The sequence below is a fragment of the Mytilus edulis genome, chromosome 8 (assembly GCF_963676685.1).
Source record: "Mytilus edulis chromosome 8, xbMytEdul2.2, whole genome shotgun sequence".
Lineage (NCBI taxonomy): Eukaryota > Metazoa > Mollusca > Bivalvia > Mytilida > Mytilidae > Mytilus > Mytilus edulis.
This window is the reverse complement of record NC_092351.1, coordinates 29,645,377-29,659,052: the sequence shown is the minus strand read 5'-3', so window position 1 is coordinate 29,659,052 and position 13,676 is coordinate 29,645,377. Positions and strand designations below refer to the sequence as shown.

Below are 13,676 nucleotides of genomic sequence, written 5' to 3'. Positions count from 1 at the left end.
AACCGTAGTCATGCCTTGAAAACGGAACAAAGGTCCCCACTCAAAGTCAAGCTCAAGGTGCCCCCTAACACCAGTTAAAGCGGAATCAACATTAAGATGTCGTTAACCCAATATTTGTGCATTGGAGAACACAAATCCGGGGTTTTATTCTATAGCGGATAAAGTTCCTAACGAATACTCTCATATTTGCATTACAATTCCTTAGTAAGATTCTTGAATACATAATTAAAATGAATGTGACTGCAAATTAACAAGAGTGAATTATATCTCAAATTATCACGAATAAAACAAATCATAGCTGACTATGCGGTAATCCTATCTAAATATATTGCCATTCCCAATTGTATGTTATTTTTTTTTTAAACCTTATCACTATCTGTACAGAGCACGTCTACTGGACCATTTTATTCTCGTTTTTATTTAACCCATATCTTTTTAAAAGCTTAAAAAAATCTACGATTTACCCATTTATGTAACTATTCCCTATTACCAATTAAGGGGTGTTCCTAAGATAGGAAGCTTATACATAAAAAAGAAAGGTATGGGCTATGCTCATTGTTGAAGGCCGTATGGTGACCTTCAGTTGTTAATTTCTGTGTCATTTGCATGGTCACTTGTGGCAATCATACCACATCTTCTTTTTTTTATATATATATATATGTAGTAAACACGTATTAATAAACAAGATCTCGAGTTTCAAAGATAATTGTTAAGCTATTTGAAGTTACCTACGGTATGATATAAATATTGTTTGTTTATTTCCAGGTCAAAGAAATCCCAAGTGACGAACAGTTCTCATTTGATTACAAAGTATGTATTTACTTATTTAATTTTACATTTATATTTATCTTTGCTTATTCTGTATAAAAGACGTAAAAAGTTGCCCAACTTGAAAAGAGCTTCATATGTACAAACTTACAAATATCGGATACTTTTGAAATATTGATTGTGTTTGCTTTAAGTCCAGTGGCAAATATGTCATGCATATTCAGGACGGGAACACATAAACAGTTCATCTATAGTGTATATACGTTCTGCAAATTGGGACAACATGAATGACGAGAGGGGAATTTATTTGGACTGCCAATGTAAACAAAGTGTATGCTGAATACAGGCAGACATTTTTGCAAGCATCAAGCCACTGCAAGCATCAAGCCACTGCAAGCATCAAGCCACTGCAAGCATCAATCCACTGACAGGCATTCAAAGAGTTTTATAAGGGTTCTTTAATGTAAAGGAAGCATGACTCTGCACTTGCATTATATATACATTTGTATTATATTTTACGTCTCTTTTCCGAGCGGGCATGTCGCGATACACCCTACACAATCAAAAAGACGTCCATATGGCATATTTTTCTGCCAGATAGAAGAGGCCTAAGTGACACATGTTTCTACTCCAGTGAACGATTTTGATTCAAAAAACAGTTTGTGGATAAAATGGTGAAAGATACTTGTTTAGGGGCCAGCTGAAGGACGCATCCGGGTGCGAGAATTTGTCGCTACATTGAAAACCTGTTGGTGACCTCCTGCTGTTGTTTTTTCTATGGTCGGGTTGTTGTGTCTTTGACACATTCCCCATTTCCATTCTCAATTTTATTAAATGATAAATTAGATTAGAATAATATTATGTTAACGTTGCTTAAGATACTAAGTTTGTTTGGAATACAACAAGAATACAAGGAGGATTATTTATTTACTTTTAATATACAATTCTAATAATTTCCAAAAGGTTTTTTGGTGTTTTATTTTTAAATGTTGAAATTAAACAAGAGGATGGTTTACACTGTATAAACATGTAAGCATTTTGGTTGAATTGTAAAAATCTAAACCTGTTGCTAATAAATGATAACACTGCTATTCAATTTTTAAGAATAAATATCTTTTTCTTATCCAGTGGAATATCGCAAAGAGGAAAATTCAAATGATAGCAACCAGTAAGCTGCACATGTTGTTGAATGGTGCTAACTGGGAAAGTCTATTTGATCTCACGAATGTCTACTCTGATGCATTTGGTGAACCGGAGGTAAGATGTGGTTAAAGTCATAATAAACGAGTGACCGATAAAAAATAATGTTATTCCAATTCTTGAACCAATGCATACAAACATCATAAACTTAGTCTACTGTGCACCATTTCATTATTTTTTCGCATAAATTTCGTATAATCGTCAATTGTTTTTCAATTGGTCAGTGTTGTTGTGAAAATATGGCAGGTAATTAAAGTTCGTGTTTCGAAGCCGAAGTTTAACGATAAAGTTTTATAATAAAAAAACATATGCATTATTTTTTTTTTAATTTGAGGTTTCTTATGACTTTAAATCATTAAATATACTATCAACCAGTAATTTCTGAGTTTATAATGTGTGATAACTTTGAGTATATCTGATAATGGTGACCATCTTACACTTTTTTTCAAAACGATTGATGATTGAAAAGTTTTCAAAATTAGATTTAAAAAAAATAATTTGCATTATCAGTAAATCAGATACTAGTATTACATAACTTTTTGCAGTGCAAATTAATAGATAACGAACACGTGTAATATCCTATTTTGATAAATCATTTATGTAAGAAACGCATTATATACGTAATGCATTATTTATCGCTCTTTCGGTAACACTTGACGTGAGATTGCAGACCGATCATACTATTAGATATCAATACCGCACTCCTCGGACGATTTCCGTAGAAGATTTAATTGTCTGCTGTAAGGTCTTTATTATATTAAAATAACATAAATGTCCATTCATACTGTCCGGACGGTAATTAAAGTAATAATGTCCACTAATGTGTGCTGTTTTATCTAGTTATGTGGAGATTAGCAATAGGTTCGAATTACTTTTGATGATTTATTCCTTATAACTTTTACAAAAAAGATATGTTCGCACAATTGAGAGCTACGTAATGAGATTGGTGTATTATTTGACACCTGTTAACTTGAAAATGTGTTTTTAGTATATACTAAAGATATGATAACCCTAGATAATGATGGATTTAGTACATCTTTTCGTCCGTTAAACTTGATATTTTGTCTTCTAAACTTGACATTTTCGTCCCCTAAACTTGATTGGTTTCGTTCCCCAAGCTTGATTCTGTCATTGTTTTTGCCCCAGAAGTTTAATTGTAAAGATCTGGAAAAAATAAAAAAAGACTCAAATTCTCCTTTAAAAATTGGACACTTTATTTCTTAAAATAGTAAAATATGGCTTCAACTTCACTTATTAGCACAAGTGAACAGAATCTTATTTAAATTTTAATCAAAATATATAGCAAACCTTGAGTTTAATCCCAGGGTTCTTTTGTCTATATCTATCTTGGACATGTTGGCAGAGATAACTTTCTACATGTTCTAAAGTTGACCGAACCAATAGCTTCAACCCGAGCCCAACTCTTGCTTCTCTTCGTTAGAATCACTGGCTTTCACTATCATGCCTTTCCGAAGTTAAAGTAAGGAGCCTGTAACTGACTTTAACTATCATGCCTTTCCGAAGTTAAAGTAAGGAGCCTGTAACTGACTTCAACTATCATGCCTTTCCGAAGTTAAAGTAAGGAGCCTGTAACTGACTTTAACTATCATGCCTTTCCGAAGTTAAAGTAAGGAGCCTGTAACTGGCTTTAACTATCATGTCTTTCCGAAGTTAAAGTAAGGAGACTGTAACTGGCTTTAACTATCATGCCTTTCCGAAGTTAAAGTAAGGAGCCTGTAACTGGCTTTCACTATCATGCCTTTCCGAAGTTAAAGTAAGGAGCCTGTAAATGGCTTTCACTATCATGCCTTTCCGAAGTTAAAGTAAGGAGCCTGTAACTGACTTTAACTATCATGCCTTTCCGAAGTTAAAGTAAGGAGCATGTAAGTGGCTTTAACTATCATGCCTTTCCGAAGTTAAAGTAAGGAGCCTGTAACTGACTTTAACTATCATGCCTTTCCGAAGTTAAAGTAAGGAGCCTGTAACTGACTTTAACTATCATGCCTTTCCGAAGTTAAAGTAAGGAGCCTGTAACTGGCTTTAACTATCATGCCTTTCCGAAGTTAAAGTAAGGAGCCTGTAACTGGCTTTAACTATCATGCCTTTCCGAAGTTAAAGTAAGGAGCCTGTAACTGGCTTTAACTATCATGCCTTTCCGAAGTTAAAGTAAGGAGCCTGTAACTGACTTTAACTATCATGCCTTTCCGAAAAGTCAAGAGCCTGTAACTGACTTTAACTATCATGCCTTTCCGAAGTTAAAGTAAGGAGCCTGTAACTGACTTTAACTATCATGCCTTTTCGAAGTTAAAGTAAGGAGCCTGTAACTGACTTTAACTATCATGCCTTTCCGAAGTTAAAGTAAGGAGCATGTAACTGACTTCAACTATCATGCCTTTCCGAAGTTAAAGTAAGGAGCATGTAACTGGCTTTAACTATCATGCCTTTCCGAAGTTAAAGAAAGGAGCATGTAACTGACTTTAACTATCATGCCTCTCCGAAGTTAAAGTAAGGAGCCTGTAACTGACTTTAACTATCATGCCTTTTAGAAGTTTAATTAAGGAGCCTGTAACTGGCTTTAACTATCATGCCATTCCGAAGTTAAAGAAAGGAGCATGTAACTGACTTTAACTATCATGCCTTTCCGAAGTTAAAGTAAGGAGCCTGTAACTGACTTTAACCATCATGTCTTTCCGAAGTTAAAGTTAGGAGCCTGTAACTGACTTTAACTATCATGCCTTTCCGAAGTTAAAGTAAGGAGCATGTAACTGACTCTAACTATCATGCCTTTCCGAAGTTAAAGTAAGGAGCATGTAACTGGCTTTAACTATCATGCCTTTCCGAAGTTAAAGTTAGGAGCATGTAACTAGCTTTAACTATCATGCCTTTCCGAAGTTAAAGTAAGGAGCCTGTAACTGACTTTAACTATCATGCATTTCCGAAGTTAAAGTAAGGAGCCTGTAACTGACTTTAACTATTATGCCTTTCCGAAGTTAAACTAAGGAGCCTGTAACTGACTTTAACTATCATGCCTTTCCGAAGTTAAAGTAAGGAGCATGTAACTGGCTTTAACTATCATGCCTTTCCGAAGTTAAAGTAAGGTGCCTGTAACTGGCTTTAACTATCATGCCTTTCCGAAGTTAAAGTAAGGAGCCTGTAACTGGCTTTAACCATCATGTCTTTCCGAAGTTAAAGTAAGGAGCCTGTAACTGACTTTAACTATCATGCATTTCCGAAGTTAAAGTAAGGAGCATGTAACTGGCTTTAACTATCATGCCTTTCCGAAGTTAAAGTAAGGAGCCTGTAACTGACTTTAACTATCATGCCTTTCCGAAGTTAAAGTAAGGAGCCTGTAACTGACTTTCACTATCATGCCTTTCCGAAGTTAAAGTAAGGAGCCTGTAACTGACTTTAACTATCATGCCTTTCCGAAGTTAAAGTAAGGAGCCTTTAACTGACTTTAACTATCATGCCTTTCCGAAGTTAAACTAAGGAGCCTGTAACTGACTTTAACTATCATGCATTTCCGAAGTTAAAGTAAGGAGCCTGTAACTGACTTTAACTATAATGCCTTTCCGAAGTTAAACTAAGGAGCCTGTAACTGACTTTAACTATCATGCCTTTCCGAAGTTAAAGTAAGGAGACTGTAACTGGCTTTAACTATCATGCCTTTCCGAAGTTAAAGTAAGGAGCCTGTAACTGACTTTAACTATCATGCATTTCCGAAGTTAAAGTAAGGAGGCTGTAACTGGCTTTAACTATCATACCTTTCCGAAGTTAAAGTAAGGAGCCTGTAACTGGCTTTAACTATCATGCCTTTCCGAAGTTAAAGCAAGGAGCCTGTAACTGGCTCTAACTATCATGCCTTTCCGAAGTTAAAGTTAGGAACCTGTAACTGACTTTACCTATTATGCCTTTCCGAAGTTAAAGTAAGGAGCCTGTAACCGACTTCACCTATCATGCCTTTCCGAAGTTAAAGTAAGGAGCCTGTAACTGACTTTAACTATCATGCCTTTCCGAAGTTAAAGTAAGGAGCCTGTAACTGGCTTTAACTATCATGCCTTTCCGAAGTTAAAGTAAGGAGCCTGTAACTGACTTTAACTATCATGCCTTTTCGAAGTTAAAGTAAGGAGCCTGTAAATGACTTTAACTATCATGCCTTTCCGAAGTTTAATTAAGGAGCCTGTAACTGGCTTTAACTATCATGCCTTTCCGAAGTTAAACTAAGGAGCCTGTAACTGACTTTAACCATCATGCTTTCCGAAGTTAAACTAAGGAGCCTGTAACTGACTTTAACTATCATGCCTTTCCGAAGTTAAAGTAAGGAGCCTGTAACTGGCTTTTACTATCATGTCTTTCCGAAGTTAAAGTAAGGAGCCTGTAAATGACTTTAACTATCATGCCTTTCCGAAGTTAAAGTAAGGAGCCTGTAACTGGCTTGAACTATCATGCCTTTCCGAAGTTAAAGTAAGGAGTCTGTAACTGACTTTAACTATCATGCTTTTCCGAAGTTAAAGTAAGAAGCCTCTAACTGGCTTTAACTATTATGCCTTTCCGAAGTTAAACTAAGGAGCCTGTAACTGACTTTAACTATCATGCTTTTCCGAAGTTAAAGTAAGGAGCCTTTTACCTAGCTTTAACTATCATACCTTTCCGAAGTTAAAGTAAGGAGCCTGTAGCTGGCTTTAACTATCATGCCTTTTCGAAGTTAAAGCAAGGAGCCTGTAACTGGCTTTAACTATCATGCCTTTCCGAAGTTAAAGTAAGGAGCCTGTAACTGACTTTACCTATCATGCCTTTCCGAAGTTTAATTAAGGAGCCTGTAACTGGCTTTAACTATCATGCCTTTTCGAAGTTAAACTAAGGAGCCTGTAACTGACTTTAACCATCATGCCTTTCCGAAGTTTAACTAAGGAGCCTGTAACTGACTTTAACTATCATGCCTTTCCGAAGTTAAAGTAAGGAGCCTGTAACTGACTTTAACTATCATGCTTTTCCGAAGTTAAAGTAAGGTGCCTGTAACTGGCTTTAACTATCATGCCTTTCCGAAGTTAAAGTAAGGAGCCTGTAACTGACTTTAACCATCATGCGTTTCCGAAGTTAAAGTAAGGAGCCTGTAACTGACTTTAACTATCATGCCTTTCCGAAGTTAAAGTAAGGAGCCTGTAACTGACTTTAACTATCATGCCTTTCCGAAGTTAAAGTAAGGAGCCTATAACTGGCTTTAACTATCATGCCTTTCCGAAGTTAAAGTAAGGAGCATGTAACTAGCTTTAACTATCATGCCTTTCCGAAGTTAAAGAAAGGAGCATGTAACTGGCTTTAACTATCATGCCTTTCCGAAGTTTAAGTAAGGAGCCTGTAACTGACTTTAACTATCATGCCTTTCCGAAGTTAAAGTAAGGAGCATGTAACTGGCTTTAACTATCATGCCTTTCCGAAGTTAAAGTAAGGAGCCTGTAACTGACTTTAACTATCATGCCTTTCCGAAGTTAAAGAATGGTGCATGTAACTGGCTTTAACTATCATGCCTTTCCGAAGTTTAAGTAAGGAGCCTGTAACTGACTTTAACTATCATGCCTTTCCGAAGTTAAAGTAAGGAGCATGTAACTGGCTTTAACTATCATGCTTTTCCGAAGTTAAAGTAAGGAGCATGTAACTGGCATTAACTATCATACCTTTCCGAAGTTAAAGTAAGGAGCCTGTAACTGACTTTAACTATCATGCCTTTCCGAAGTTAAAGTAAGGAGCCTGCAACTGACTGTAACTATCATGCCTTTTCGAAGTTAAAGTAAGGAGCCTGTAACTGGCTTTCACTATCATGCCTTTCCGAAGTTAAAGTAAGGAGCCTCTAACTGGCTTTTACTATCATGCCTTTCCGAAGTTAAAGTAAGGAGCATGTAACTGGCTTTAACTAGCATGCCTTTCCGAAGTTAAAATAAGGAGCATGTAACTGACTTTAACTATCATGCCTTTCCGAAGTTAAAGTAAGGAGCCTGTAATTCAATTGGGGTCGTTGTTTACTGTCTGTTATCATGGTTATATTTGTGTTTCATTTATTGTTTTGTGATTGTCTTGTTGATTTCCTTGTTGAATAGTTTCACAGTTTGTCAGGTAGTATGATAATAATGGAGTTTGTGTATTGGTGGTCGTACCGTGACCTTCATAATTGAAGCTTTCCTCCCTTGAGGTAGCAATACACAGTTAGGAGTTTAGTTTCGCATTATGGCCCCTGTGAATTTTTTAAATAGGAAAGTTATTGTGTAATAAAATTAATTTTTAGACAGATGAGTGCTAATTTAGCCTTCAAAGATGGTTTATAAGAGCATTAAGACTATTTTTTACATGTTTTATGGGCTGTTTTCTGTTTGACAGTCCGTATTTTCATAGCTTGACCGGTCATCGGTCCAGAAATTAATGTACTGTTTTACAAACACTCTTTTTCTACACGAAGTTTTTGACGCAATTTTACAAAAAAAAGAGATGAAAGACATATGATTTTCATTGGATTTGCTGAATGATATAGGTACACAGTTTCAGAAAAGGTATTACTTCAAGCGATTGAAATTCTACTTTTAGCCAAATTTTGGGGGAATATGTGACATCTTTCCCCCCCCTTTTTGCAATATTTTATAACAAATAAATGCAGATTGTTGCCATGGATACACCAAAAAGGAATTATATTTTGCCATTTTATATACTGGAAATAAAATCTATGGAAGGTTCTGATTACATACATATGCCCCTATATGACACAAACAGTAAGCTTGATATTGCAAGAAAGCAATGAAAAGGGGATGGTAAAATTCATAAAGGCAAATTTTAGTATTTTTTCCTAACTGTTTATTGCTACCTGATGTATCGGATTTCACGTATCAATTCCGACTTAATATGACAGTGTATTGATACATCACACAGCCTCTCAGACGTCCCTAAGGATATATATTTTACTGAAGGATAGAACGATACTTAGATCTATAATGAATACAATTAAAAGAAGGCTATAGTTGGATAGTTGTCTCATTGGCATTACTACCACATCACATTATTTTTTAATGATAAGTTTGACATTTGAAACAAAAAAAATCAAATGATACCGAATTGCCTTGCAGAGACATAATGAAATATAATGATTAAGTAATAAACATACAAATTACCATTTTTAAAGTCAAAACGACGAGTTTATTTTGTCCACAATGTTAATAATTCATACTAAATGTGTAATGGCATAATATATTTGATGCAAGGGACACCCATGGGACCATTTACTCATTTCATTATTCTAATTTTGATTCCATGTTGCAAGTTTTATATTTTTTTTGAAACAATAGACGCCGTTCCTTGACAAGGTTATGAACTTTTGGTTATTGTAGTACGATGGTATAAACAAGAATAACGGAACTTTTACATACTTTTTTTTTATTGTGCTTTTTTATTGTACAAACATAAGAATAATTTTACGTAAATAATCTATATATACCTCACGCATAGATGACCTTAGCTGTATTTGGCAAAACGTTTAGGAATTTTGGTCCTGAATGCTCTTCAACTTCGTGCTTTACTTGGCCTTTTAAACTTTTTTGGATTCGAGCGTCACTGATGAGTCTTTTGTAGACGAAACGCGCATCTGGCGTATACTAAATTTGGTCCTGGTATCTATGATGAGTTTATTTATACATGTACATTTTGTAAGATTTATACGGAGAAAAAGGCATACATTTTGTAAATAAAAACCAACCATCGAGTTACATGATTTGCAACACGACGGTGCCTCATTTGGAGCAGATCATGTTCACCCTTGTGAGCAGCTTGGAATAATTTTAATTTTTGATGGGGTTCGTGTTGCTCAGTATTAATTTTCTCTGTTGTGTTTTATGTATTGTTGTTTGTTATTCGTTGTTTTTTGTTTGTTATGGCATTACTCATCATAGCTCTTTGTCACCTCCAAATAGTTCATCTTGTTTTATCTATTGTACGTAACTTTATACCCATTCCTTCCTGAATTGGAGTTGGATACCAATTTTCGTGCCCCCTCCCCCTCCGAACTTAAATGTTCAACGAATGATACATTTTCTATAGGCTTATATGTAGACTTCATCAAAACCACGAAATTAATTATACATGATCATGCTGAACATCCTTAATCCACGAAAATTGCTACCCGCGAAAATAAATTAATCCACAGTATAACGTTATCTGTTCCAATGTCTGATATGGGAGACAGGTTTGTTTAATATTGTTTGTGATTAAAAGTCTCAAGAATAACACAATTAATGTTTAATTATTTCAGGGTGTAAAGAAATGGAGTAACGATATCTACTTTGGTTCTCAGAGAATATCAAGCATGAACCACTCACTAATCGAACTATGCACAGCTATGCCACAAAAGTAAGTATGTCTACTTTGGTTCTCAGAGAATATCAAGCATGAATCACTCACTAATCGAACTATGCACAGCTATGCCACAAACATAAGTCTGTCTACTTTGGTTCACAGAGAATGCAAAGCATGAACCACACACTAATCGAACTATGCACAGCTATGCTACAAAAGTAAGTATGTCTACTTTGGTTCACAGAGAATATCAAGCATGAACCACTCACTAATGGAACTATCCACAGCTATGCCACAAAAGTAAGTCTGTCTACTTTAGTTCACAGAGAATATCAAGCATGAACCACTCACTAATCGAACTATGCACAGCTATGCCATAAAAGTAAGTCTGTCTACTTTGGTTCACAGAGAATATCAAGCATGAACCACTCACTAATGGAACTATGCACAGCTATGCCACAAAAGTAAGTCTGTCTACTTTGGTTCACAGAGAAAATCAAGCATGAACCACTCACTAATCGAACTATGCACAGCTATGCCACAAAAGTAAGTCTGTCTACTTTGGTTCACAGAAAATATCAAGTATGAACCATTCATTAATGGAACTATGCACAGCTATGCCACAAAAGTTAATCTGTCTACTTTGGTTCTCAGAGAATGTCAAGCATGAACCACTAGCTGATGAAATCATTTATGATTATGCTGACAAAAGTAACTTGGTCGTCTTTAATACAAAGAGGATATATAGCATGAATCAATACGATTATATATACAGGACAAGTATTAACAAATCTATCAAACAACGAAGACAGTTCAGTTTGACCAATCAGAACGCAAAACAGGATTCAAACATATATATTTAAACGCATTTTCCAAGGCATAAAAGGAAGCCAAAATTTTAGATGTTGTTGAGATATATTCCACACTGCGTGAATAGCAATTTACCAAATTCTTTAGGAATATCTTAAGGTTCTTTTCTCCTTTAGTATTGACTAATAATTATATGTCTCCCACTGAACCTTTGCTTTACAACGTTTTTCTTTACAGAATGAACATAACAGAGGATGAGCTGAAACAAGTTCTAGACAAAGGATGGAGCATCCAACAAGCCATCAAAGCTAATCGACTTTTCATTATAGATCTGATAGATATAAAAGATATCCCTGTGAGAAGTCCTGAACTTATTGTAAGTTCTAATTTTTTATATGAAACTTTTTTTTTATGTCCAACGTTTTAAATTATGACATAGTACCTCAGCTTCATGGTCATTTTCTTTCAATTTTTGTATTGTAATTGAATTCTTACGTAATATTTATAAATTAACTGTGTAAAAAAGTTATATAGAATTTTTTGAAATACTAAGTCTTTTCTACCTCAGGCATTGATTACCTTAGCTGTATTTGGCAAAACTTTTAGGAATTTTGGTCCTCAATGCTCTTCAACTTCGTACTTTTTTGGCCTTTTTAACTTTTTTGGATTCGGTTTTTGGTTTGTAGACGAAACGGGCGTCCTGGTATTTATGATGAGTTTACTTACTATATTATTTATGAAATTGCATTGAGTTGACCAACAAAACATTTTATATTCAAGATCAAATTAAATATGAAATTTGTATAGTAAGACAAACATATAAAGTATTATTTTTTTTCAGTTGACATGTCCAATAGCATTATTCTTCTTGAATGAAAAAAAGCAACTTGTACCAATAGCGATTCAGCTGTTCCAAGAGAAAAGAGAAGATAACCCTGTAAATATTCTATTTATACTCTCATGTTTTCAAAATATTCAAACATTTACGCAATAGAAATATTTTAATTATTAGAGAACCAAAGAAAAAAGGAGAGAGGTGTGATAAAGAGTTTTCATCAAAATAAAAACAAATGTAAAAAAGAAGTAGCAAAAAGATCGAACCCCAAGTTAAATCCAAAGGGCGGCAGCCCGACTGACCAAATCAAGTGATAGACTATATCAACCATCTGAACGAATGAGATACAACTGTCATACTTCTAACTTGGTGCAGGAATGTTCGAAGAAAATTGCGGGTTAAACATAATTCAATAGCGGGTAAAAACCTCTAATTTCAATAGCACTTTTCAGAAGAAAGCATGGACACAAACTTTTGGTGACAACTTTATATGCTGACATAGCTTGCTGAAATAGGGTTTATAAGATTTTTCGTTCAGAATGTGTGTGTTGCTAATCATTTGTGTTCCTTGTATATGAAACATAAATGTTATCACTGGAATGTTAAGTATCAGAAGCAATTAACAATGCCACTAATGGACCAAGGAAATGATTATCACTGTGTAGAATTTGAGTTCACTCTCTATTTTGGCGAGGTTTTTGTTGGTAAACATTTCACATTCTGTGTAGGATTGTGTATAAATTTTTTTCTTCAGTATTTTTCTTTATGCCTGTATTTTTTTCTTTTTCAACTTACTTTTTTGAACGTCTTATTGAAGATCGAGCGTAGCAATTGAAATATTAATGCCTTACTTCAAGATGATCACATAATAATTCAATGTATAAACTATCAAAATTATAGAATACACTAATTAAATGATGTCGATGTTACGGTGAAATTCACTGGTAAACTAATATTGATCTTTTTAAGACTGAACAATAAATGGTTAAGCAATTTTCAGTCATTCAGTCAATTTCCAAACTTATCCACAATGGTAAATCCAGTACTGTTCAACTTTTTGGAATTTTGGATCCTCAATGCTCTTTAACTTTGTACTTCTTTGGTTTTATAAATATTTTGACATGAGCGTCACTGATAGGTCTTATGTAGACGAAACGCGCATCTGACGTACTAAATTATAATCCGGGTTCCTTTGGTAACTATTTACACCACTGGGTCGAGGCCACTGCTGGTGGACGTTTCGTCCCCGAGGGTATCACCAGCCCAGTAGTCAACACTTCGGTGTTGACATGAATATCAATAATGTGGTCATCTTTATAAATTTCCTGTTTACAAAACTTTTGAAGTTTTCGAAAAACTAAGGATTTTCTTATCCCAGGCATAAGTTACCTTAGCCATATTTGGCACAACTTTTTGGAATTTTGGATCCTCAATGCTCTTCAACTTTGTAATTGTTTTGGTTTTATAAATATTTTGACATGAGCGTCACTGATGAGTCTATGTAGACGAAACGGGCGTCTGGTGTACTGAACTATAATCCTGGTACATTTGATAACTATTTGACATTTCGCGTGAAGGTAATCAAGACTGTTCATGCAGTCTCTGTTCAGAACATGGATTCTTTGTTAGAACTAAACATGGCTGAATCATTCATTGTTAGAAATAAACATGGCTGAATCATTCATTGTTAGAACTAAACATGGCTGAATCATTCATTGTTAGAACTAAACAT

General features: G+C 34.9%; 1 protein-coding gene across 5 annotated transcripts in view; it reads left to right on the top strand.

Annotated features, from left to right (window-relative positions):
* LOC139485358 (polyunsaturated fatty acid 5-lipoxygenase-like) overlaps window positions 1–13,676 on the top strand; it is a 58,404-nt gene that overhangs the window by 30,368 nt on the left and 14,360 nt on the right. For all 5 annotated transcript variants that reach the window (XM_071269782.1, XM_071269780.1, XM_071269781.1 and 2 more), the window contains exons 2-6: window positions 766–810; window positions 1,897–2,025; window positions 10,256–10,353; window positions 11,347–11,485; window positions 11,951–12,046. In XM_071269782.1, the coding sequence (XP_071125883.1) occupies window positions 766–810; window positions 1,897–2,025; window positions 10,256–10,353; window positions 11,347–11,485; window positions 11,951–12,046 (507 nt within the window). The remainder of the gene's footprint in view (window positions 1–765; window positions 811–1,896; window positions 2,026–10,255; window positions 10,354–11,346; window positions 11,486–11,950; window positions 12,047–13,676) is intronic.